Source organism: Coniophora puteana (assembly GCF_000271625.1).
Source record: "Coniophora puteana RWD-64-598 SS2 unplaced genomic scaffold CONPUscaffold_4, whole genome shotgun sequence".
Lineage (NCBI taxonomy): Eukaryota > Fungi > Basidiomycota > Agaricomycetes > Boletales > Coniophoraceae > Coniophora > Coniophora puteana.
The window spans coordinates 1,964,472-1,990,648 of NW_006913056.1; the positions used below are offsets into that span (position 1 = coordinate 1,964,472).

The 26,177-nt window shown below is 51.7% G+C and overlaps 5 protein-coding genes and 2 non-coding genes across 7 annotated transcripts; 6 read left to right on the forward strand and 1 right to left on the reverse strand.

The window, feature by feature from the left end:
• Nucleotides 1–653: 653 nt before the first annotated feature.
• Nucleotides 654–3,306, forward strand: CONPUDRAFT_121667 (UV-endonuclease UvdE; the record flags this gene model as incomplete). The annotated part of the gene is made up of 9 exons (XM_007768832.1): nt 654–1,694; nt 1,742–1,817; nt 1,868–1,967; nt 2,019–2,038; nt 2,085–2,445; nt 2,499–2,766; nt 2,822–2,835; nt 2,889–2,955; nt 3,011–3,306. Exons 1-9 carry the CDS (start codon nt 1,031–1,033, stop codon nt 3,304–3,306), a joined length of 1,866 nt encoding a protein of 621 aa, XP_007767022.1. The 5' UTR covers nt 654–1,030.
• Nucleotides 3,307–7,925: 4,619 nt separating this feature from the next.
• On the forward strand, nt 7,926–13,584 carry CONPUDRAFT_164184 (BAR-domain-containing protein). The gene is made up of 11 exons (XM_007768833.1): nt 7,926–8,017; nt 8,067–8,100; nt 8,152–8,225; nt 8,270–8,337; nt 8,391–8,533; nt 8,591–8,686; nt 8,743–9,074; nt 9,131–9,185; nt 9,239–11,406; nt 11,462–13,050; nt 13,113–13,584. Exons 1-9 carry the CDS (start codon nt 8,004–8,006, stop codon nt 9,290–9,292), a joined length of 870 nt encoding a protein of 289 aa, XP_007767023.1. The 5' UTR covers nt 7,926–8,003; the 3' UTR covers nt 9,293–11,406; nt 11,462–13,050; nt 13,113–13,584.
• A 1,131-nt stretch (nt 13,585–14,715) lies between these two features.
• On the forward strand, nt 14,716–14,789 carry CONPUDRAFT_t41. The gene has a single exon. It is a non-coding gene; the product is annotated as a tRNA-Val (tRNA).
• A 374-nt stretch (nt 14,790–15,163) lies between these two features.
• On the forward strand, nt 15,164–15,237 carry CONPUDRAFT_t42. Its single transcript has one exon. It is a non-coding gene; the product is annotated as a tRNA-Val (tRNA).
• Nucleotides 15,238–15,484: 247 nt separating this feature from the next.
• Nucleotides 15,485–18,505, reverse strand: CONPUDRAFT_51937 (root hair defective 3 GTP-binding protein; the record flags this gene model as incomplete). Its single annotated transcript, XM_007768121.1, has 12 exons — nt 15,485–15,719; nt 15,782–16,125; nt 16,179–16,405; nt 16,458–16,596; nt 16,650–17,026; nt 17,077–17,275; nt 17,330–17,666; nt 17,720–17,883; nt 17,933–18,018; nt 18,073–18,147; nt 18,198–18,295; nt 18,348–18,505. The coding sequence occupies 12 exons, from the start codon at nt 18,503–18,505 to the stop codon at nt 15,485–15,487; spliced, it is 2,439 nt and encodes an 812-aa protein (XP_007766311.1).
• Nucleotides 18,506–19,654: 1,149 nt separating this feature from the next.
• On the forward strand, nt 19,655–22,698 carry CONPUDRAFT_101886 (acetoacetate-CoA ligase). The gene is made up of 14 exons (XM_007768834.1): nt 19,655–19,841; nt 19,901–20,001; nt 20,059–20,284; nt 20,380–20,477; nt 20,598–20,803; nt 20,861–20,999; nt 21,065–21,145; nt 21,200–21,324; nt 21,387–21,451; nt 21,505–21,651; nt 21,702–21,740; nt 21,800–21,982; nt 22,039–22,376; nt 22,434–22,698. Exons 1-14 carry the CDS (start codon nt 19,727–19,729, stop codon nt 22,602–22,604), a joined length of 2,034 nt encoding a protein of 677 aa, XP_007767024.1. The 5' UTR covers nt 19,655–19,726; the 3' UTR covers nt 22,605–22,698.
• Nucleotides 22,699–23,266: 568 nt separating this feature from the next.
• On the forward strand, nt 23,267–26,136 carry CONPUDRAFT_152236 (uncharacterized protein; the record flags this gene model as incomplete). The annotated part of the gene is made up of 5 exons (XM_007768835.1): nt 23,267–23,878; nt 23,933–25,299; nt 25,348–25,447; nt 25,493–26,051; nt 26,126–26,136. 5 exons carry the CDS (start codon nt 23,267–23,269, stop codon nt 26,134–26,136), a joined length of 2,649 nt encoding a protein of 882 aa, XP_007767025.1.
• Between the last annotated feature and the right edge of the window lie 41 nt (nt 26,137–26,177).

Here is a 26,177-nt window from a genome sequence, read left to right on the forward strand (position 1 = left end):
ATTTGATCTTATTAGCCCGAGGCTAACGGTTGTTCTTAGATAAATACTTGGTAGTATTAGAGTAGACTGAAGTCTAGGGGCCAAACCTCAGTACAGCGCCTTTATATACTGTTTAACTACTGATCACGTGATGGTGCGGTAATAATGCAATTGGTTGAGGGAAGCCATTGTTCTACTAATTAGGACAATGGCGATTACTCATCTCACGACTTAGCAATAGCAATGACGCTATCAATATTTGATCAATAAAATAAAAACCATCCGCCATGATTGGTTGCCGCTCAGGTACCCATGTGCTCGACCAAGTCCTACCGGTCATTATGCAGCCCCTGCGCGACTTTTGTTACTGCGCTTTGCAATAAAACGCGGAATCGCAACTTTGGATGAAGCCGCGTGTCGGAACTTCCCGGAGAGACCCCGTAAACTAGTAGCGCTGTTGACTTTCTTGAGTTCCCCAACACGCGACACGCGTCGCGTGTGAGTAGTGCGAGCGAGCATCTCCACGAGCGTGAGAATAACACGTCGCTTCTGGGGTCCGACCTGGTCAACGCGCGCGATTCCGCGTTTTATTGCAAAGCGCAGTAATTGATATTTTGTAAAATGGATGTTTTGTCCAACTTCTGTTTCGTCTACAGCTGAGACAGCGACAGCTCTGTTGTCTGACGCGGCGGAGCCAAATGTTGATCGGAGGTCTCGATCCGATGCCGACATGACACTCCTGAACCTCCTCTGGAATGGATCGACAGCAGCTCCAGGCCGCTTGCGTCGCTGACACAATGCAAGGCTATAAACCATCTCGTCTTTGTCCGCCGTCTCGAGTTACTCTCGGAAATATCAGAAACTCTGAGCATTTTTGTCGAGAAAATATCGTACACTCAAAGGTACTTCACGACACTGACTCGGACACGGTAACTGATCTATACCTTCATATTTTGCAGTTGTGGCTACATCCAGGAGGCACCTGTCTGCTCTTCTTCCCTTGTTCAAACGTCAAAGGAGCACGCTCATACCACGAATCCACTTTGCATTCATGCCTAGATCTTCTCGCCCTGTCGTTGTCAACTCGCAACCACTGCCAACGCGCAGTAGCCGCCGGACTTTGACAACGACTCCAGTTGATACTATCGTGTCTGCAGAGCCCAATCCGGACGTTGTCGCCGCTATACCCTCGCAGAAGCGAGGTAGGGCTAAAAAGACACCTGCTGCCTTAAAAGCTAAGGAGGACTTGGAAGATGGCGCGGATGCATACCTCACCCCCCTAGAGTCAGAAGTGGACGACGAGTTAATTCTCAAGAAGCCGCACCGCAAGGCCGCGAAGAAAGCTGCCAATGAAGTTGTCGAGACTGCGCAGGTTGGTCAGGAACCTGTCACCGCCACGAAGCGTAAGAGAAAGGCAGGCAAGGTCGAGAAAGCTGTAGCCGTCGTCGCCGAAGAAGCAGCGCAGGTAACTTCAAAGATGCGCAAGAAGAAACTCGAAGAGGAGAAGCCGGAGGCACTGTCTGACCAAGATGTTGAAGTTCATTCTCCCAAGAAGAGGAGTAGGAAGAGAAAGGCATCTGCCCCCGAAGACTCTGTCATCGAGGGCGAAGAGGTCGCGCCTAAGAAGAAGCGGAAGCCCAGGGCGCCCAAGCCCGAGCCCGTCTACGTCATCCCTGACGTCGAGAAGAAAGAATCTACGTTCAAAGGCCGGCTAGGTATGCTTTACTTCCCTTGGTTGTGAGTTTTGTCTGATGTGGAGAAGGGTATGCGTGCTTGAATACCGTCTTGCGGAACAAGAAGCCTGCTAGCGAAGCGATCTTTTGTTCTCGGACATGCAGGTGCGCGTTGTTTTTTTCGGTGGACTGATAGTGTCTCATGTATGTCCCAGGATTGAATCCATCAAAAAGAACGGCATGGAATGGGTGAAGGAGCTCGGTCTTCAGAACATGCGCGACATGTTGGCTATCATCGAATGGAATGAGCAGAATGTAGGTTTATAGATTTCTTGCAATTAAACTATAGAGCTGAGCTGTCTCTAGAACATCCGTTTTATGCGATTGTAAGTCACGAAATTATGCTTAGATTTTTTTCTGATATGCTTTCAGATCTTCTGAAATGTTCCCTTTCGCCTCGCACAAGATTTACGGTTATTCCCTAGAATATGCGGCGCCTATATGCGCTGAAGTCGGTGCACTGGCAAGGAAATATGGACACCGCCTCACAACGCATCCAGGCCAGTTCACTCAGTTAGGCTCTCCTCGCGACGAGGTGGTCCGTGCAAGCATCCGTGAATTGGAGTATCACACGCAAATGCTCGGGTTGATAGGCATGGGTCCTGACAGTGTCATGATCATCCACGGCGGAGGCGTGTATGGTGACAAGGAGCCAACTTTGCAGCGTCTGCACAAGAACATATCCGAGCTCCCGTCCGCTGTAAGAGCTCGACTGGTACTGGAGAATGATGAGGTGAGCAGCCATGCGATCTACTGAGAAGTTCAATATGCTAACAAAACCGGCAGCTTTGCTATAATGCGGCGGACCTTCTTCCTATCTGCAAATCCCTCCAAGTGCCATTGGTGTTTGACTATCATCACGACCAGCTTTACCCTTCACCAGATCTGCCACCTGCTGAGATTATCAAGCAAGCGAACGAAATATGGGTCGCTCGGGGCATAAAGCCGAAGCAACACCTTAGTGAGCCTAGGAATGGAGCGGAGACGATCATGGAGCGTCGTGCGCATGCCGATAGGTGTCAGAATCTACCGGTAGACCTACCTGACGACATGGGTATGTCGATTTAAGCGCCTTGATATTTCGTCACTGACGTATGATTCATTTCAAGATCTCATGATTGAGGTTTGTTCCTGTTATTGAATCTTTCCTATACTTGTCTTGATATCCCTGATTAGGCCAAGGACAAGGAACAGGCGGTCCTCCACTTGTACCGAATATACAGCCTGCAGCCTGTGATTCACGGTTAGTATATTTTGCTGTCCTGCTCGAAATTAATTCATTCGTATATTCTTTGTAGCTTCTCTTCGTCCACCCGCCGAGAAGGAGACAAAGGAGACCAAAGGCAGGAAGTCACCGCGTAAGGCGAAGGCGAAGAAGTTGACATCAGATGATGAGCTAACCCAAGAAGAACTTGAGGCTGAGGATCAAGCGCTGGAGACAGGAATCGGCATCGAAGGCGGCGAAGGAGGAGCTTATGTCGCTGGTGACATCATCGAGGTAGACAATTCGTGTTTGGCTGACGGTGATCTGCCTGGGACTGGCAGACGGTCAAGGCGAAGGAGTGGCAGGACAAAGCATCCCGCCGCGGGCTAGATATAACTGTTCATTTCTGTACGAGACAATATGAATCGAGCGACACAGAAAGCTTGAACACGAAGTAAGGTACATTCGGAGTTGAGGTAACCAAGCCCTTATCGGTAGAAGCCGGCCTTGACAATATCCATACACAACCGCCTGCAAGCCACCGTGACATAAAGACTGTTCCACATTTCTCCCGATCTTTTTTACTAACATTTTTTTGCGCAGCGAATTCCATCCCCCTTTCTTCAAGACTACCTTTGAGGCTTGTCCTCATCACCTGTAAATTAGGGCTTTTCTTCTATATCCATACGATTAGATTGACGCCAATTCACAGTATACCAACACTCCTACAGTCCAGCACACCCCAACATACTGGATCAAAGGCGACATGCCTGAGCCTGAGCCCGCCTCATTCGGTCAATCTTTATCACATTCACCAACTTCAAATGCTAGCGGTGGCCCACAGCCCGGTCCTTCTGGTGCCTCATCGCATTCACCGTCAGGTGCCTTCGCCAGTGGCACCCAGCCACCTCACTCGATTGCTTCATCAACAGGTGTCACTGCCAACCGTCCCCTCAACGCGAACGACATCCACTTCCAAGTCATAGGTAAACAGCCCAGCCTGCTCTCGCGCTTATCAGACTCCAAAGCCATGAGCGCCCCCTATCGCTCTCCGTCGCCGATTCCGCCGCAGTCCCCCGGCGGGACCATGCAGCCACCCCTATCTCGCCCTTCGCTTTTTCAATCTCTGAGCAAGCCATCTCCTTCCGCAGGCGGGAGTGTCGAAACAATGCGACTGCCGGAACGAATGGAGACACCTCTTCTTCGGTATCCTGAATCTGAAGGGAGGCCGTCGTCCGCACTGTCGGCTGCTCCGGATGCGGGTACTGGGGAGCCAAACGCGGCACATAGCATTCCAGCGACTTCAGCAGACGCCGGTATTCCTTCGAAAGCAGCGGGCGAACGTCTTTCTCCGAAGAAAGAATCCGGCATTCCGGAACAATGGCATTCTCAACTTGCCGCACCAAACAATGACTCTGCTCCTCCCGCTCCCGCTCCTGCGCGAACTTCTCCGATGACTACAGAAAGTGACCAAAACGCACCGAGCAGCTCCCAGCTATACGACTTATTGGAGACTAGCCTTCAGCAAATACGAAGTAACTGGGAGACGTCCCCTCTGCCAGCAAGCACCGCTCCTTGCCGCCAGGACACTCCTGCACAAGGCCACGCAAACTCTCCTCGACCAGCTAATGATCCTGCGCCGCCCGGTGCTGGCACTATGGTACTTCACCAACCCCACTCACAGTCCAACCATCACCCTTCCTCCGATCATACGTCGCCGGATCACGCTGTGGTCCTCGCTCCCCCACCTTCTCAAAGCCTGGCTGCTTCTCGGGCATTCGAGGAACATACCGCAGTGTTTCTTCAACTTGCTGAAGCTATGCATCGTGACGCGCAGGCTAACACACGAAGTCAAGCGGAGGCAGAGAGGGAGTTCGCGGAGCGGTGGCAGTCCGTCGAGAGTTACCATCGCTTCTTGGATGATAAGCAGCGCGCTTTGGAAGAAAACGAACGCCATGCGCGCGAAGAGCTCGATAGACGAGAAATGGAGCTTCGCAGGAAGGAGGAAGAAACGATGATTTTACAACAGCAGCTGCGTTCTGCCGAAGCATCCCACAGACAGATCGAGAGCGAGCTGCGTGCCAAGGGCCAGGAGCTTGCTGAGCTGGAGGGCACTTGGCGACAGAAGATGAGAGAGTTGGATGATACGAGAGTCTACATCCAGGAAGTTCGGGCCGCTGCAGAAGCCAAAGCTCGGGAAGAGGCTAAGGCCAAAGAGGAGGCCAAGGCCAGGGAAGAAGTTTATCAGAACAAAAACGGCGACGCCCGCTTCACCCATTTGAAGCCAGTCATCCAGTCTGAAGATGGGATGAGCAACGAGGAACTTGAGGCTGTTCGTGGCCGCAATGATATCTTCCGAGAGGCAGATGCTATGAGAACAGGTCGCGAAGATAAGCTGCAGCTCGTCGAGCGCTACGAAGAGACACTCCGACAACTCAAGGAAAAGCGTCTTCGCGCTATCGCCGAGGCTCGGCGCCGTGCAGCTGAAGATGAAAAGCGACGGGCAGAAGAACAGGCGAAGAGAGTCGCAGAAGAAGCAAGGCTTGTTGAGGAAGAAGGGCGGAGGAGAGCCGCTAATGAAGAGGTTCTTCGGCAAATGTCCAACGTCCATTCTCCCAGAGTCGTCCAAAGCTCCGCGACAGCGCACCCTACATTACAATTTAACGGCCACAATCACAATTTCCCTCGAGCTTCTCCTCGCTCCTCGACCTCGGAACTTCTTGCCCAGCAGGCCCGGGTGGAGGTACAAGCCCGTGCTCCTCCGGCCCCCAGTGAGCTTGAGAGGCATCAGCAGCGCCTTCGTGCTGAATTGGAGGCTCATAGAGCGTCGACGGCAAAGGCTTCCCCTCCTGTCACGTCTCTGGCTAAGCATGCACAAAACGGTCTCCCCAGCACCCCGCTTGCCAACACAGAATCTGCCTCTGCGTCATCTACGAAATCGGCGTCTACCTCGGCTCACTTGAACGGTGCGACGAGCTCTAAGAGTATTCCAGCAGCAGCGACCAACCCGTCGAAACCCTTGTCCGGTAACGTGAAGGTTGCGAAGGCTCCGTCCACCAATCCTCAGGCTCTTAGCAGCTCTGCTCTACCTCCTCGTCCAAAGAGCTCAACGTTAAAAGGTTTTGTGCCTGCATCCACGGATGCTGGACGTCGTGTATGCACAGATATGCCTTTCAGCTCTGTATCCTTTCCACCAGAGGACTCAGTTGGAACCGTGCCTCAAACTTCGCCTGCGATCAGTCGTCCTAAAACACCGGTGTCGCAGGCTCAGGTTCTTGATGATATGTCCGGTGGACAGCATCTTGAACTTGGCCCCCCTGGTACTGTCTCTCCGGCTCAGCAGCGAGCGAACTTGCGTCACTTGAAGCGCGCGCATTCAAGGTCTGAGTTGAGTGCTGGTGGCGACCGGAGCGTCCGCTCAGGACCCGCAGATACCAGTGCGCCTTCCGTGAAGCAGGAGGAAAGTCAGAATATGTTGGCTCCACCGGTCGCCCCTCCAGCGAGCTCCTTGGTGATCAACAAGTCTCAGCAAGCGAAGACACCTGCTTTTCAAGAAGCGCCTATAAAACGGGAGCCTTCGCCCCCTTTGCCCCTAACTGTACCACAGCGGACCATCATTCCGCCTCCAAGACCTAAAGTACCTCTTAAGAAAACGCCAGAACAACCACCTGCTCCTGTCACGTCGGGACCGCCCGACTTACAACAACCTCAGCCTGCGAAGACCCATTCGCCTCTCGCCGACGTTCACAGTCATGCGAGCTCAAACCCATGGAATATGGATGCATCTAATGAACCTCAGGAGTGGGCACCCGCTAGGACTCCTCCGCCTACAAATGACCGCTCTAGATCACCCGTCGGTAACCAGAGTCAGCAGCAAGCAGCGAGCATAAATGATGCTTCTTTAAGGTCAGAAGCCGGTGGGAGCAGGTCCAGTACTCAAGCCGAGCACGTGGTCCCTGTCAATCCTAGACTGCCAGCTCGTCCCCGCGTTGAATCTACAACACGGAGAGGATACGATCACTATTCGCCTCCTCCAGTTTCGCCACCTCAGTATCGGAGACCATCAGGCGATAGATATGTTCCGTCCGATGCGTCTGAGCCGTCGGGCGGACAATCAAGGAAACGCCCTCGAGAAGATGAAGGTGTTATGGATGACTTGAACAGTTCCATTCGACGGCGTCCTGATTTATATAGACCTGCCGATGCTGGTTCCGGCCCTGATGGGACGCTTGATAATTGGTGGCCTCGCGGCTATGATGCCGGTGATCACCCCAATAGTCGATCCCGATCGCCAGTCAACAACTTCAGGAAGCGCTCACCTCCGCCTCCAGTTCGCTCTCGCAATATCATATACGAGCGGGAACCAGGTCACTCCCCAGAAGCACCAATCCCTGATCGACAACAACGTGCAGCTGCTCGCGGGCGTGCCAAGAAAGGTGGTGTCCAAGGACGGAAGATGTCTCCTCAGGACACACTACATAACGTGTCCCAAGAACAACTACGAGAAGACAATCCTGTAACATTTCCGCAACCTCAGCAAGAACCGATTGCGCTGCTTGAACGGATGGGTGATCGTAAAGAAGGGTCTCAGCAGGTGATATATTTGGCTGTCCATAAACTGGTTGCTCACATGTATTGCAGGGCCGACAAGACTCTCGCAACAACTACAACAGAAACAGGCTTCCCCTTTTCGATCGACTTTCAACGAGCGTCCCGAAAGCGAACGTCTCGAAGTCGTTGGAGGAGCGCTTGGGGTGAAGCGGAAGGATTACAGAAGCCCGAACATCTGTTTGCTTGTCCTTCTCGCGATCCCAACTTCCGCGATGCTCTTTCTTGTGAACATAACTTATTTCTCGCCTACTTTATAAGTTTTATGCATAATGGATGCTGGAATCAATCTTAATTACGGGGATTATTTCGTCGGAACTGAGAAAACTATCTGAGTCTGCGTGAACCCGTGAGCTTTCAGCGAGCGTCAAATTGCTTACGTAAAATCATTGACTTTAACCGCGGCATTGGTGTCGGTGCACGGATGCGCACCCACTACCCATCACGTATCACGTTATAACCACTACAAGTAACTCACGATGAGCTGGACAGGGTATGCGCACCAGCTCTGCTTGTTATGTCTCAAACTCACGGAGAATCAGATTCAAGAAGTCTCTCAACCGAGCTGGGACTACGGTACAGCATTTGCGTCATGCAGCTCTCCGGTATGCTGATAGCCAACCCCAGGTCTTGCAGAAGACCGGCCAGATCGAGCGGACAGTGGACAGAGAATTTGCCGACGAAGAGGCCAAGTACCGGGCGTAAGTAACATACCCCTAATACCTCTCTCATTGTCTCGATTCAGGAACAGATTCGAGAAGGAATGTCAAGCGCTCCAGAAGGACAGCAAGCAGTACATTGACGCGATGCGAGGTTCGCTCTCGACACCCTGTCCAGCCAATTGTCATCCTGAAAGTACTCCTTAGCTATGACCTCGGCACAGTGCCGCCTTTCAGACACGATCCAGACATTCTACGGCGCGTCCGACCGGACTTCGGACGGGGCAATGGCTAGTCATGCGTTCAAGAGTGCAGTGGAGGACATGGATAATGGAGTGCAACGGGAACTTGTGAGTCTCATCGTCTTTCATAACTCCGATGCTCTGCCTGACACAATGCCGCGGCAGGATGCGCCATTCCGCACGACGATAATGGAGCCCCTGGGCAAGATCAACTCGTATTTCCCGGTCGTCAACGAGCACATCTCGAAGCGGAACAAGAAGGTTTGTCGAACCTCGGTTTACGACGCAGAACACGAAGCGAACTTACTTTGATGTAGCTCCTTGACTATGATGCTGCGAGAAGCAGGCTACGGAAGATCATCGAGAAACCGTCAGAGGACCCTACGAAGCTCCCAAAGGTATACCCATGCCACGGACTTCCACCCTTCCATTTTCTCCGCTTCGATACTGACTTATATAACTCGCAGGCTCAACAGGAACACGACGATGCCAAGGAGGTGTTCGAACTTCTGAACGACCAGCTCATTGCGGAGCTGCCTCAACTGCTCGATCTCCGGGTACCCTACTTTGATCCTAGTTTCGAGGCTATGATCCGCATGCAGTGCAAATTCGCCGAGGAAGGCTACGAGAAGATGAGCAATGTCCAGAGGTGGGTTTCACCCAAAGGGAAGCTCCTGATGACGCTGGAATTGATGCACCCTGCAGATATTTCGCAGACAGCGTACGAGACGACTACGCCGCTGGTCAGTTGGACGCGCAGGTAAGTAGTTGTCACATATGATGCGACGAGTTCTCATTGACTTGATTTTAAAGGTTGAGGGCGTTTTGCAGGAAATGAGGGAGCTGTCTATATGCGGAGCTAACTAACATTCGCCTTAGAGCATTGCATTATTACCCCATTTTTTCGGACAATGATGGATGGTCCAGTACGATTGCATCATCACCGTCGTGTACTTACTCTTTGAATCTGGATGTTACTTTGTTTTCTGGATGAATGAGCGCGAATTCCACTCAACGTTCAACGACTCGTAATAGTTGAGTTAGTGTTGGACATGTCATTATAGTGAAAGCCAAAGCGGGTATTTAGTACAAAGAGTCTAAGTCCAGCCATAACACGATAGCTACCATGTGTGCGACAAGCGAAAACCACCGTTAAACCAAAACTACTGAGAGCATAGTACATGCAGCAACAAGCAACCAACCTATTCATCCAAAGCTCGTAACGGCAAGGCAGCCCAGCCAAATCATCTCAATCACCGCACACCCTATAGGTGTTAGCGCATACTCGCGATCGGGCCACGGGTCATCCTCCTTTAAGTCTCTCGTGAGTTCCTCGCTCTTGTTCTGCGGTGGCATGCAAAGTCCCATTTTGTCAAACGCCTCCGCGTTGAACTGGAAGCCTTTCTCGCGCCCGTCGGATTGGCATACAACGCTGGCTTCTATGGACATCCCACTCTGCGGGTCTAGCGATCCACCGCCCTCGTGTTGCAGGAAGTGGTTGGCGGGCGAGTAGCTCTCCGCCTCCCAAGTAGGCCCCAACACGGCGAGCCCGCTGCTGGGTACACGCACGCCTGATCCGTGAAACTCGTCGTGTCTGACGAGACGCGCGAGAACTTTGAAGTGCACGAGGAAGATATCCTTGGTGTCGTTTGAATCTTTCTCGTCCGAAACAGTCGGCTTCGACCGCTTCTTTGAGCCGTCCGATTTGCGCTCCTTGGGCTCTTCGAATGGTTCGTACCATACAAGAAGGTACAGCCTCTCGGAGGGAACGTTGTGGAATGATGATGAGGCGACTGAGCTTTGGTATGACTGCGGACGCTTTGGAGGGTCTACCTCGCCGGGCCACAGAGGTAAAATCATGTAGAGACAGTCATCGGGTATCGTATCAAAGATGGTATTACGATTTTTCCGACTCAAGGAGGACTTGTGAGTCGATCTACCAGAGTGCGAGTGGAGAAGGCCAACATCCCGGAAGGAATCATTGAGATTGCCGATGAGGCGGTCGTTGTGCTCGATCTCCGATCGTGTTGCGGTTGTGATCCACGGCGGCGTGTAAGCATTCTGGTGAGGAATCGCGGTTGAATCGTTTGGCCTCGAGAAAGCGCTTTTGAAGAACCTCCTCCAGCCAAAGGGTCCGCTGGAGCTGCTACCTTGTCGACCAGACTGCCCAGCACGCAAGTGCTCGACGTCGATCGGATCCAACGTTGAGTACGCCTCCGAATGAGGTGTCCGCATCGGGTGGGCTTCATCTGAGTCGACCGAGTCACGATGTACAAAACGGCTTGAGCTATCCTCTCTGATCTCGGCAGAACCTCCAAGATCTTGGTCTTGAATGGACGGTGCGTATGAGTCCTCGGTTGAGGAGTCAAATGCAGAGCTGGTCGATTCACGCTTTCCGATAGTAGATGTGTTAGATGTTGAGGAAGAGAGGTTCACAGTGGCCACGCTGTGCGGGGGAATGATCTCCTCTGCCTTGAAATCGACGCTGCTAACACTACTTGAGGCAGTGGTGGAGCCTGCGCTGGTGACCTGCTCTGGACGATGGCCCTTCTTAGCCTTCGGCTTGGTTGCCTTGTCCTGTTGACGCTTCCGATCCTTGTTGGGTTTATCGTCAGTGTTGCTGGGGTTCTGCGACTTATGCCTGCCTCCCCTGTCTTGATTACGGAGGTTGCTATCCAGGTGGCCGTGGTCATTGAGCATGCCTGTGGTTTTTGTGCTCGTATATTGCTCCTGTACTTTCTTTGGCGCGAGCATGATGCCTCCTGCCACACTCATGTGTCTCTTGTCGCTGGCCGGAAGATTCTTTCCCCAGAGGTAAAACGAACGGAAGAGTGAGAAAGCGGTTGCCTTGGAGTGCTTGTGAATGACACTGCAAGGGCCCGTCGTCCGGATGCCTCGTGCGTACTGTGCGGAATATGGGCCAATGACCGAGCGAATGTTCAAACGCTGCTGAAGTGGCTTGTCTGCGGCTGCTGATTTAGCTGCGGATGATCAAGATGTTAGAACATGACCAACAAAGCATGGGGGGTGGCTTACGTCTGAAAGCATGTCTATCGATCTTGAACCGACCAACCTGCCCATTATGCCACCATTCCTGGGCGCCAGGTGGCATCGTTCTCCGCGCACGCTCGGATTCAGGAGGAACGGCGTGCGCAACGCCAGCCCGCATCATGCTTTCACCGTCTGCCTTCTCTCTCGAAAAACCCCAATGCTCTTTGTGCTTGTCGAAATTTGGATCTTGATGCCGTACCATGCGCATGAACTGATCGTCGTTACTACCCGTGGTTGCCAAAGTAGCAGTACTCGTTCTTCGGCCATTGTTCCATGGCGCAATGGCGAACAGCCTAGAGTTCGAAGCACTCGCTTGTGATGGACGTTGTACCATAGACGGCGTTGTAGATGACCGACGTGACATGGTGCTCGCGCCATCAAGGTTATTGGCCGCAGAAAGGATGTAATCGACATCGAATCCGTTACAGGCGTTCTCCACAGACGGCGGTTGCTCTTGTGTCGGTACTCCTTGTGCCTCCAGTTGCTCTTGCTGCTGCTGCTGCTGCTGCTGCTGCTGCTGCTGCTGTTGAGCCAGAGCGTGGGCCTCCAGGTTGCGCCAGTCTCCACGGCTTTGCGGTTCACTCTTGGGCAATGTATCATAAGTATCTTCTGAGGGATCTGGAGGAATATCAAGGCTTCCTATTTCGTCGTCCAGACTACGACTGGGGCGGCGAATAGTTGAGACTGTTCCCCCACCGCTTCGCGTGCTGGCTGTATCCCCCGTAACAGGGATATCAATGGGCACGCTTCCCCTCCTCTTGTACATGTTATAATAGGAAGCTGTTGACCGCTCACCGACATCAACGTCTTCGTCGATGTCGGCCAGGCCTTCCCGAGCAAACAAGACGGGAGAGATAGGGGCATCATCATCAAACTCGAGTTCGTCGTCACTGAAAACATCCACAGAAGAAGAACTGGAACGAGAGCTTTGTCGAGAGCTTGACCGGGAAGACGATGCCGACGGTGATGCAATTCGGCTTCGATTACGATGACCAAATGTATGCTGAGATGCAGCATCATCAAAATGGCGTTCTTGGCGCTCCTTGCCTTTCCCGCGACGAGATGGATAGACGCGTTCATCCTGAGACGAACCGCCGCCTGCAGTGGGATCTTCACTGTCTTCCATACCTCCCCAAGGAGAGGATCCCTGGTGGCGGTGAGGCCGAGAAGGCGACGGAGAACTTGATACATGGCGTCCCGGGCCCTGCGACGGATGACTGCTGTGACTTGGAGTTGGCCGCGACACGGATGGCCCAGAGACAGAAGGACGGGGGGTTCGGTCGAAGGGACTTATGGGATCGGCATCTGTGTCGTGCGGCGAAGAGTGGGGTGCTCGGGCATCGCCGAAATGAAAGGATTGAAGGTTAGAATACAGGTTACTGTTGATCTCGTTGGATCGCGGAGATGACGAAGAAATATGCACAGGCTGGACGGAAACAGTTGGGGTTCCCACCATGGTTGAGGTGGTGGAAGACGATACGGCTGATGGCCTTCTGACGTGTATGGATGGGACGGAGGGACGACGATCGAGTCCCTCTACATTCGACGGGGATGGTCTGAGACTGCCGACAGGACTGTTATGGTATTCCAAAAAGTCAGGGTCTCGGACAGATTGACTGAGGGTCGAGCAGCTCACGGGTCACGGTTTTGAGCAGACTCTATGCCACCTTCGACCTGCTCGCTGAGAATGCGGGGATCGACGATGTGATTTCCGACGCCATAAGGTTCCATGGTGAGCTGAAAGTCGTGACAGAACGGGAAGGAGAATCAAGCGTGACGGGTCCGGATGAAATTCGTGGTAGGATTCAGCAATGACGGAATACGGGCGAGCGCATATGAGAGGAAGAAAGTAGCGAGGAAACAGATGGAAGGCGCTGGAAGAGGTATGCAGGATGAAGAGAGCGAAGGATGTATTCTGGGAGACAAGGATGATCTAGACCAGTATTTCACTCCGTATTGCAGGGGGGAAATGAGGGCCAATGACCGGATCAGTGCTGAGGAGACACTCTGACCTGATGTCAGGAGAGAAGAGAAGGAAACGGTCAATGTCAAATGAGATTTGAGGAGAGGGGAACTACAGTAAGTCTGTTGGGAGAGCGAATCGGTTTCTTGTACTTGGTCATCAACCAACTCCAGCCAAGAAACCACCCGCCCATTGACATGGGTCACGCACAGTGACAGTCACATCCCTCCCATGTGTCCCTTGTCAATACTATCAGACGCGTGCCGATCTACTCCTCGCTCTTCCTCCTTCCTCTCGTCTCGGGCCGTCCGCTCAGCCACATTCTCCTCGTGTTCGATATCCTTCCCTTCAACGTACATCCTGACCTTCCTGCAATGTAGCAGCCAAGGCAGTAGCAAACCAAGTATTCCACGTCTGTACCCCAGCGATCCCTGAATGCGTGCTATTTCTCCCACAAAGCCGCGGAATCCGTGTCTGATGATTACCCCAGTCTCCGCCACGTGGACATCATGCTGCCTTCAGCTTCCACCACGCGAGAAATCAGCCCACTGGAAATAACCCATCATCGAACCCATTTACCCGCTCCACGTGCGTCGAACCCGTCAGATCGGCGGTGCCCTCGTCGACTCTTGACAATCTCTTGATCCCTTCAAATTTACCTCGCATCACCCCGACAGTCACAAGCACTTGCATCATTGTCGCCAACCATCCGACGCGCTTTGCGATTTCGCTGGAATAAAAACGTTTCCAACACTCTCAGGACGGCAGGAGGACGCCCTGATTCCGTCCGTAAACTTCACGTTCCGGAGAAGGAGTACTCGTGGCGGACGCGTGTTTCTCATTTATACATAGACACTGGTAAGATTAAGATCGCGATCGTCGACCCTCCTCTTAGGCGTGGAACTTCACAGAATATTCCTTGCACCCTCCTGCCCTTTTGCACTGTACACCAGCAGAATCTGAATCAATCGGCCATTTCGGCTCGGTTATGCACGGCAGAATTCATGAGGATTGCACAAGACTTGAGTGATTTGCTCAGCTGAGGTATGATGGCTTCTTCCACCCGCGCACATCGGACAAACGACCTCAGGCGCTGGCTTCCACTCTTCGGGCGACCACCTGCAACCACAATATATGTAAGGGCGACTATCGAACCTTATTAGCGCGAGATCCTACCCGAAGATTTCCCTGAAGGGGGCAAGCTTTAGTAGGCTTCGGTTAATTCCAGCTCGATTGAGATAGTGAGGTATATATTTATACCCCCCTAGCATCATAAGGCCTGATGGCGTAGTTGGTTATCGCATCTGTCTAACACACAGAAGGTCTCCTGTTCGAGCCAGGGTTAGGTCATATTTTTGCTGACGTGCGTACGTTCAACCCATGCTTCAACATGCCCCATATCCTCCCATATCACGCTACCTTTTCTACTCTGTAGATCCACACTTCAGCTTAGAATTGAAAAAGTATTTTTCAAAGTTTGGCACCAGCAGGCAACTACATGACTGCTGACATGTGATCAGCCCATAGGTATCCCGATCTACTACCGCCAGTCAATTATGTGCTGCGGTATAGGGCTTCAACGTTCAACGTTCAACTTCGAGGCCTTGGCTAGATTTACTACCAGGTGAGCCTGTCTTGCATTATGCAGAATTGCAGAACTTAGTTCGAATCTAATTATTGAAGATGCTTGCTGACATGTTGAGCATTTTGTGAGCCGTTACCAAGGCCTGGTGGCGTAGTTGGTTATCGCATCTGTCTAACACACAGAAGGTCCCCTGTTCGAGCCAGGGTTAGGTCATATTTTTGCATTTTTGGCGCAGTCTCTCCTATAGGCAGCTTAACATTTTAGTAGCCAGCATATGTTGACACAACTCAAGCGGTGCTGCAGTTCCACGGAGTCATGTTATATGGATATCATATGCATCATACATAGAATAATTATCATAATATCCGTGGAAGTAAACTAGACGTGTGCCTTGTCTGACAGGGCTACAATATATCTATGTCAACAGTTCGAAACGAGAAGATACTAATCCGTAAGCCTGCTACATGGGACTCGCGCGGCGGAATAGCTCTGCATCCTCAGCGCCATCAATCTCCCGCTTGACCCTGGGGGTGCTAGGGCTAGTGCCATTGGTGGCGGCACGAATTGGCTCGGTAAGAACTGGCTCAGAGAAGTGCTCCCGGAGGCGAGCGGCAGCCTGGCTTTGCATCTCGGTTAATATCGTTCTTGACAGAGTGAGCAGCGGACCCGTGAGTCCGAGTTGGATAATGGCGTATCTAAAGCGTATCCCACGAATCAGCAGTTCATCCATTAGCAGCATTGGACAATGAGGACTTACGCAGTTGCCAAGCAGATGAGCAAGAACGTGAAGTATAGAGGGTTGAAGAGAACAGCCATGGCCTCATTCCAGCCAAGCACGACAAGGACGCCATACATCCAATACGGGATTTGCGCGATACTCGACACGGTACTGCGCTTCGCCTCGACGTAATACGCATCCGCGTCGCGGCGGAAGCGCGCTATAAGGTCTAGCGACTTGGTCTCGCTGAAGATGACGAGTGTCGATGGGAAGTCGAACTCATCCGTCGAGGTGAGCGGGTCGGGAGACTCGGAAGGGAGGGAAATTTCAAGAGAGGGTTCAAGCGGAGCTATCTTAGAATAGCGAGGCACGAGCTCGAGCGTCTGTGATCTGTGAGTTCATAAGGATGTCCCTAGGAAAGCATGATAGGACGAACCTCCTCCTTAGCCTTCTTGAAAGCGCCGTCAATGTCATCATCGGGCTTCCAAACGCGAGGCACGCCATGTTCGTCGTAGCGGAAGCTCTCTTCGAAGTGTGACCTCAGCTTGCCAAGGATGGCGGTATCGGCTGTTTGTTCATCGACCTTTGCCCGCAGTGCTAGCCAAGCACGCTTTCGAAGCGTCGCCAATGCCGCCTCATTCTCCTCCTCGGTGCAGTTAAAGCCTGTTCTCCGTCAGTACTTGAGTTATGAGTGATAAAGCAATCTGAAGCATACTCCTGGCTTTGGTGAGATAATTGGACTCGGCCTTCTCCAGCGTTTCCCTGAAAGTTGACAACACCTTGTCCCACATGTCTGCTGATGCCTTATTGAGGGCCAAGTCCACTGGCTCCGAAATTTGACGCTTGAAGTTACGCTGAAGGAAGAATGATCAGCCTGAAGACTAATCTCTGTCTGCAATTTTATTACCTCGATCAAGTTGACCATCTTCTTCGTCTCGTCTTTCCTACACTGATCTCCAACATTCGCGACTTCCTCCTGCAAAAGCACGAGCTCTTCCTCCGATGTCCAGTCCGTGTCTTCAAGAAGCGCCTCCTGCGCACCCTGCGTGAACCGGGTTTCGCACTTCTCCCTTGCCTTGTTCATCACGTCTGCGAAGCTGTAGTCCTCGCCTCGGAGGCCCTCAAGCAACTCCTTCTTGAACGCGGATAGACAAGCCTTGTGCAAATTCTTCAGCTGGCCGAGGAAGAGGGGCGACAATGTCGAGTCGAGGACTGCAACCAGGTCAGCGCGTTTTCTTTTGTAAACACCCTGGTGGTATCGTGACGCGTCACGGTCGTACCGAGCTAAGTATATGCATGAGACAATATAACCTGGAGATTGTGGCAGAACTTACTCAAAGCCTGCGTCTTCCAATTCCGCATCAAACCACCCAATCCTTCTACGACACGTCCCACCTCGATGGGCTTGCGCTGCGACTTTGATTGCTCATTGAACTCGGCAATGGCAACTGATGCAATCTCGTCACAACGGAACTGAGCGAGGAGCTCTTGCTGAGTGGGCAAGTCGAGATCCTTGTTTGTCTGGACTTGCTCCTACGTCACGATGAGCCTCACGTCGGAACCCAGAAAATGAAGGGGCTAACGCACCCAGATGTTTTCCATGTAAAACGCAACCCCGTCAGCCGGGATTCTCTTGTGGTAAACAGGTTTGAAGAGGTAATCCTCGCGGTCCTTATCCGTGAAGCGCGTGCGCAGCTGGCGCACCTCAGCTTCGAACTTGTCCGCCGCAAGAATCTTGTGAGGAAGCGTGGTGAATGCAAGGTCGAAGTAGTCGGACAAATGTTTATCTTGTAGCTCAGCAGGCTTGGACAGGCTATCCCAGATCCGGTTCATGTCGGCGGTGAGCGTCGTTTGCAGGTTGGCAAGCGGGGTCACTCCGATATGGTCACGGATGACGAAGAGCAACAGCGTACGCCCCGAAGTGCTGAACACCTTGGTTAGATAATTGGTGGTCAGAGTTTAAGAGGGATAACACACCCGTCTTGGGGTTTCTTGCCGAAAAGGCCAAGATTGACTTCAAAGACTGTCTTTAGCAAACCCATGTTGGCTCCCTGATAGAGGCCGACTTGGTGCTCCCACAAGTTGACGATCATGACTTCAGAAGAAGCCAGGGAGAAAAGCGCGGACTTCCGTTCAAAATCCTGGTAAAAGGTCAGGTTTGTTCTCATTTCAGTCTTGCAAGTATCATACCTGGTCTTCACCTCGCTCCCGTCCGTCCGTACCCTCCACATCCATGACCATGATGCTTGTGCCCTTACCACGACACATCCATATTCCTTACAGTAAGACATCAATTTAGTTGTGTTTGGTGCAGTAAGATGAAAATCTACCTTTCGTAGTTTGTTGGCGTTGCGTTTCGTCCATAACATCAAAAGTCGTTCCGAATAGCCGGTTCAATAATGTACCTGCAACAAGGTATGAGGTACGAGTGGATACTCAGAGTGAGAACCGTCACTTTTGCCCGTGGATTGCGAACCGAACACAGCAACAATATTGTAATTGAATCCTACATCTCTCAGACCCCACCGCTCAAGTTGTGGGGTCAGCTCTTGACTAAATTGTGACACTCAGCGAGGGGACCAACAAATTCGCAGGAAGCACATACGTGAACTGCTTCTCGTCGTTGACGATTTGAAGTCGCTCAGAGCTTTCAGCGGGTGAATCTCTGCCATTGAGTGCGACTCCGTTTGCCGTTGCCGCGTTTCCATTGACGTGCGCACTGGACAGCGAAGAACTTGGTAGTGCGGGTATAGGTTCGCCCATTGGGTCGACTGAGGACATGGCGGAGAGTGTAGATCGATAAATGAGAATGAAAACCGAGACTAGCACAGGAGAGTGAACACGGTGCAGCTGTCAGCTAATGTACCATGAACGCTCAACGTTTCCACTTGCAGGCGCAACGACTCGGGAGGCAATAGAAGGGTCTCCGCCAAGTCACGTGGAATTTCGCACGGCAATGGCGTGGACCACAGAGACCCCGGAGACGCCTTCTTCGACTTGCCGGATATGCTTGTATTGATCAACGCTGCTTGAGCTCGGTACCATCACTCGTATCATCTCAGTGGCAGTGAATAAGAACAACAAGAGCAAGAGGCGCAAGTAAGTTCAGGCTCAGCGAGCAAAGGTGAAACAGATCCGCCCTGGGACTTTGGAACAAGGCCTGCTGAGCAAGGTTCAATGAGCTGGGAATAGGAAAGAGGGCATCAAAATGCGACACGGCGTTGCTAAGGGCTGTGCGGATGCTAAAAATACATGCATGTTAGACTGGCGTGGTGTTGACAACATCATTTCGGAAAACCAATAAAAAGCGAGTCACCTTGCACGTAACACTTTCCTAAATCACCCAATACCCTCACCTGCCCCCGACACATCCTTCAGTCATGATCATTAACTGGGCATACAAGAAGTACAAGGCCAAGAAGGAGGCCAAGAAAGCCGCCAAAGAGGGCGCAGACCCCGCTGCTGAGCAGCCCGCTCCCACCCAGGATGCCACTCCTCCGGCCCCGGCCCAGTAGAGTACGTCGATCAACCTTTTTCCGCTCCGGTTTCCACTTACCCTCCTGACAGTGTTGAGCTAATCGCACACATGCATCCTTTCAACACGCCGTGCTGCTCATATACCACTTTGGGGAGGGTTAATTATCTGACGCTTGCTATCAGGAGTTGATCGCTTCGTGCTGAGGGAGAGTTGAGGAGAGAATATTGATGCTGCCGCAGTTTGCTGGTTTCGGGTATACCTTTGACTATCATACATTTGTCTCTTATTGATTACGTTCTTGAAATCGTCCTCTTTAAATCTGCGTTGACTTGTGGTTCCGATGATTGAAATATTGAGCTACTATGGGCGTGTCCTCGTTAATACCGTCTCACGGAACACCGTCCTAAGTCACGCGGGGACCCGTTTGTGTCCTACAAGCCCAGTCAACGACGTATTAAACTCTTCATTAACGGACAATTGCTAGTCCAGAAGAACATAGTATACCGATGAGCAGCAGTCTCTTTGAGCAGTCTCGCCTCCTGTGGTCGCCACCAGCTCCAAGCGACGCCGTTGTTGAGCGCCTTCGCCGGGAGATTAATTTGAAACATGGACTCAGCCTTCGTGCGTTCAAGTCTACACCAATGTCCATGCAAGCGCACGGGTTGACAAGCATTTCACAGGGAATTACCATGACCTCCATGACTACTCAACTACAGATTACACCTTCTGGCGTGACCTCTGGGACTTTCTCGGCATCATAGCTTCCGTGCCACCTTCCAAGGTGCGCTCTTGATGCTCTGGAGCTCCTCAATGCATGTACTGAGCTCGAGGCAATCAGATACTTCAAAAGGGTGTGCGCGAAGAGGTCCCCAAATGGTTTCCAGATGCTCGCCTCAACTATGCGGAGAACCTATTGCATCGTAACGATGATGGACTCGCATGTACGACTGGCGGAGAGTTAGGCAGGGTCTCGCATTACACTTTTCGGCAGCTCCGAGTCCTTGTTCAAGAAATGGCCGCTGCCATGCGTACCAACGGACTCCAGCCCGGCGATCGAGTAGCGGGTGAGTGTCGTGCACCATTTCTCCTCGTGTAGTCGTTCAAATATCACCATGTTGCTTGCTAACGGTCCCGCCTTTTTACTATTGCAACTCCATAGCTATCATCACGAACTCGATTACGGCTGTGGTCATAGCATTGGCCACCGCCAGCGTAGGCGCGATCTTCTCGAGCACGGCGACTGATATGGGCACACAGGTATGCCTCCCATGCGCATGCGCTACCAGCCGCGTTTTTGTTGATCGCATACTCACAACCCCTTGCGACTACGCTGTGCCACCGTGCTCATCATACGGTTTCCATCACATCATCGCGTAGGGAATCCTCGACAGATATAGACAAATCAAACCAAAATTCGTCTTTTCCGAGACCGAAGTTATCTATGCTGGCAAAGCGATATCGCTCGTTGGCAAGGTGTCCGAGGTCGCCAAGGATTTACGCGCTCTTGGTCTCCAGTCACTTGTTTTGCTTCCGAGCGTCCGAACTGGTCAACAACTTCCCGACGCCTTGAAGATCCCGAACAGGTACGCTACGTTCTAAATTTGGTCAGGTCTGGCAACTGACGAAACGCCCCTGTCCAGTGTTTCGTTGAATGCCTTCCTGGCGAGTGGGGACAATCGCTCCCTCGTTTTTGAGCAGTTGCCATTCAACCATCCGCTTTACATCCTTTACTCTTCCGGTACCAGTGGGCCGCCTAAATGCATCGTACATTGTGCTGGGGTATGCAACTACCTCATCGAAGTCCTAGAACCAGGCTAGTGTTGACGTCAAGGTTTCTTTTGTAGGGTGTCCTCATGAATGTGAAGAAGGATTGCATGATTGGCTTTGGCATTCTGCCCACTGACGTCTTCTTTCAATATACTACTGTGCGATTATTATGCTCGCCCACGATATCTATGCTGACATCCAACTTGAACCAGACAGGGTGGATGATGTGGCCATTTATGTTGACAGGTCTAGCATGTGGAGCACGAATTATATGCTACGACGGATCACCCTTCCACCCGGACGTTCGTGCATACCTCAAGTTCATTAATGATCAAGGGTACGCTTATGACGCTCACGAAGTATAATCCCAAAGTCCATTAAAGTGCCTCTCGCCTTCAGGGTAACCGTTTTTGGCACAAGTCCACGCTTTCTCTCCGAGGTTCAGATGCGAGGCATCAATCCGTGTGCGCTTACTGATTTCTCACTTACTTCGTGCGACTGATAGTATACCTGGCAGTGGAACTCGGCTCGTTCAAGTCAATGCGGCTAATGACTGTCACTGGTGCCGTCCTCACAGCGCCTCTCATGGAATGGACACATGCAGCTTTCGGGAATGAGCTTTGTATTGGATCTTCTTCTGGCGGCACAGACGTGTGCTGTGCATGTAAGTTCTTTACTATGATCCAATGTGTGGTCAGTGACGGAGCAATCTAGTTGTCACAACTGTCAATTCTTTCCCATTGCATGCCGGAGGTTTGTCTTCTGTGTATCATCCTCGAGCTGAGATCCATGTTGACACATTTTCTTCACAGAATTACAGGGCAAGTCTCTCGGGATGGCCGTAGAGATATTCTCCCCATCGGGTGTCAACATTGCACATACTGGCGAGGCTGGAGAACTTGTGGTCACACGTCCTCACCCCAGTATCCCTATAGGCTTTTGGGGTGATGATGATGGACAGAAGTTCCGCCAGGCGTACTATAGCACATACCCTGGTGAGTTCACGCGACCATCGGGCGCGATGTTTTGATGTTGAACATATATCCATAAGGAATCTGGAGGCACGGTGACTTCATTGCTCAAAACCCCATCACGAAAGGATTCCTCCTCCTCGGTCGGAGTGACGGTGTGCTCAATCCATCCGGAGTCCGATTTGGCTCGGGAGAGATTTACAATATCCTGGAGCACTTCTCGTCCGAACTCGATGACGCGATCTGCGTTGGCCAGCGACGGCCATCCGATGCTGACGAACGTGTACTTCTCTTTGTCAAGATGAGGGAGGGTCGGCCATTTACTGAGGATCTGGAGCGGGTCATGAAGGCTACGATCGGGAAGGCGTTGAGCAAGCGCCATGTGCCCGAGTACATTTTCGAGGTCAAGGAGATACCTGTGAGTTCTTGTGTACGAAGTTCGCCACAGGCACAGCTAACGAGGGTTGTCTTTAAGTACACAGTGAATGGAAAGAAGATTGAGATAGCCGTGAAGCAAATCGTCTCTGGTGTCGACACGAAGCCTAGTGGAACTGTTGCTAATCCAGACTCCCTGAAGCAGTACTATCAATATCGTAGAATCGAGGAGGTGGCTCGCAACACGAAGAAACCGAACGCTAAATTGTGAAAGGAGAAGTACTTCAATTTAGCCAATACTTAGATGTTTTATACATATATTTAGAAGAAACTTATGTGCAAAGCAATGCAATGTTTGAGCCCCCAACCTCATGCAGCCGAGAACAGGAACAAGGATGACCTACTCCCTCAAAGTCCTCCGCGTCAACACCAGGCACATTCCAGAAAGAGTCGGAGCGCTCGGTAATATTCCTGCAGATGAAGTTTTCTATTTATCTTCTCTCGGCCAGGAGCCTCATGCGTCCTTACTGATATATTCTCTTCCCACCGCAGTGACGATCATCGCACTAGCTCGAAGACGGTTGCACGCCTACAGATGAACAGTATTTTCACCCTTCGGGTCCTGGGTACCGAATATACCAGTGATTTTGGTAGACTCGTGACCAGCCTGCTTCTGCGTACCCTAAACGGGACCAAGCCTGAGGCTTTCGCGTCAGCGAGACTGGAGCATCTCGACACGCCTTTGGCAGGCAACCCGCGGAGTGTAAAATCAGCAGATGAGAATATATTAGTCACCTCGGCAAAGCTCTGCCGAGGTGACCCTGTAAGCGCACCTGCTGTCAGATGTAAGGACGCGCCCAGCAGACGCGTTCTGCTGCACGTACCGTTGAATATATGTCCGTGTTCCCTTCTCATCCTGCGTGAATGGGCGAAATGGCGGCTCCTCAAGGGCAGCTGCCTGTCTATTATCCCTCGCCTCAAGTATACTGGCCCTGCCCACCGGGGTTGTATCCTGAAAACTCGCTGGACCCCTTCCTCCTCAACACTCTCTCGGTATCTGGCACCTCTGCTATCGAGCTCGCACGACGCGATCCGGCCCTTCGCTCAAAGGACGCCAAGATCATGGCTGCGCTTTCCCTTCTCGCGGATGCACGAACCACTCCTGCCGAGCTTGTGGCAGACATTGCTCAGGCTCCTGCTACAGGCCACTATCTCTCGCTGAAACGCTCGGGTTTGCTCAAAAAACGCGCACTCGATTACCTCTGGAACACTCTGTCAAACCTCCCAAGCTGGAATCGAAAGGTTACAGCCATGCTTCGTCTGCGAGCTGTCCGCTATGTCATAGACATGGTGGACCGGGAGATGCAGACAGAACTGTTTCGTATGTCCTCCCTCACTGTCAATACTCAGTATCTCCAGGCTTTTGATCTTGGCAACCTCACTCGGAGTGTCAAGACGTCTTTACCTGTGGCTTGGGAACTTGTTACTTCGATTATCCAGCACCGGAGAGTTCGCACAGATGATCTTAGTAAAAAAACCGAGGCGGTACTTCTGCCTATGCTATACTGGCTCTGGCTACCCCTCTAACGCGTTAATTAGGTTTCTACAGCCCTTATCTCCCAGATATCGCACCTCCGATCGCAAAATAACATGGTCTTTCAGGTTCCGTTTGGCCTTATGCTTCTAAGTCTTGGTCTCCCCACTCGTGCTTTCAATATCTTCGCAGCTGTTGGTCTTTGTCCTGCTTACTCAACCTTGCGAACGACTTACCAGGCGCTTTCTGACGAGCGGATTGCTCTCGCGCGCGAGGTGGCACTAGGAATTCATGGTATACAGTGGGACAATGTGCATATATCGACCTCTGCACACCCAACTCAGCGAGACATGGCTCGCGGAAAGGTCTCAACAGGAACACAGGGCATTCTCTGCCCTCTACCTCATGTCCCACACTCTGTGGCCTACTCGCTAAATGAACATCTCGCTCGCCGGGCTTCACTTGATCTCATAGACTACAAATTTGATATTCGAACTGATCTGGAGCAGGGTATCGATATCTCGTACCACCTAGTCATTGACACGGTCAAGATCCTTCGAGACTCGGCTGGGAACGCGTTTGATTACTTGGGCGACCCAGACGAGCTTCGACACCATTCATATCTGCCCTTACCTGCTGGGGAAAAGGCTGACCAGTACTCACTACCCACAACCACAATAGACGAGTCCACCACAGTCGGAAATATCGAGTTTCCCAATGTCACATACACAGTGCAGCTCAAAATATCGCCCACCCACTTTGAAGGTCTCAACATCCCTCTGAATGCTGATCAGTCAACGCTTGCACGCCTCCGAAGCGCCATGGAACTTCGAGCCGGCGATTTGAATGCTTTTCATCGTCTTGAGGTCTTCCAGCTCAGTCCAGGGCCCTTTCATATTCTCTTGAACCTTGGCTGGCAAAATATCGCAGTGCACCGAGGCGATTATCGTGATCCAGGCAGCTTAGCTTGGTGTATCAATATACTACGGCTCTCTCGGCTTGGAGGCGACAAACCGGACTATAAACTCATGTGCACTCTCTTTATTCAGGTGCTACAAGCTAATCTACTCGTCTACTGGGAAGTTGAGACCGGCAAGACAATCCGAGAGCTAGCTGATGCGAAACTGAGCGCATCCGAGCTCTTTTCCATTGGCCGGCGCATATATCTCAAATATTTCTCGGACGACGCAATACAACGCCTTGGAGAGGGCCTAGAAGTCGACCAGGCATTCAAGGATGTCATCTTGCTGAACCGTGACTTGCTGGTGTTCTACGAGCTTTCTCTGGGCGTTTCTTCAGGCGATTTCGGGCGGATTGAGCTCTTCTTGGGTATACTTACTGAGGGTTTTGCTGGTGCAGGTCGCTTCAATTATATGACTGAAATGCTTCACCTACTCCAGAACCTCAAGAAGATCTGGATACCTCAGTTCGCGTAAGCTTCATATTTTCATTTCCTATAGCTAAAGCTTACATTTCAAAGCGATGTCATGCGTCATTTTATGCTAATCAACATGTCTGGACGGCCGAATCATGCAACTGGACGAGACATGGATATTGAGCACCTCATCAACGCGATGAAGGTTCGCTTTTTTCACTATCTCTTACTTTATTTTTACGCTCTCCAGGCGTACTACATCCCCAAAGGAGTTCGTGGACACTGGGGACAGCTCTCGACTTATGCCACTCTCATCCCCGTGCTTCGCCCGCTCAAATTTCAGTTCACCAAGTTCTTTAACACATGCTGGATGGGGACTACTCACACTGAACCAGACACCTCTCGAAATGTTGCTCGACTCATGCGCAAGATTTACGAGACAAGAATCCACATACCTATACCTGGACGAACTACTCATGCTCAAACTGTTGATGTGATATCTGCAGGCATCGACTATTTAATGAAAACCGGCCTTCCCAGCTGGCAGAAGTCATTCCGGGAGTGGGTTAGAACAAACCATTACAACTTCGAAGACAGAGAACCAGAACCGGTGCATCCTGACGAAGATTTGACAAGTGGAGGCGTTGAGGACCTCCCTGCAGGTAACGAGTCAAAAGAGGATGATGACTCTGAGTCAGAGTCTGTGCATTCAGATATTGATGACACGGAGTCTAGAGGTGGTAATGATGGTGTTGATGCTGACATGGAGACGCCGGAGAGTCCTGAGGTTGATGAGGATTTTGATGAGAGTGTTATCTCAATGCTCAGACGCATATCAGGTCGGGCAGTTGTCACACTTCCTGCTCTTGCAAACATGTTATAGTTGCTCTCTAATTTATTACGACCAGGCTATAGCTACAGTGATAATCTAATGC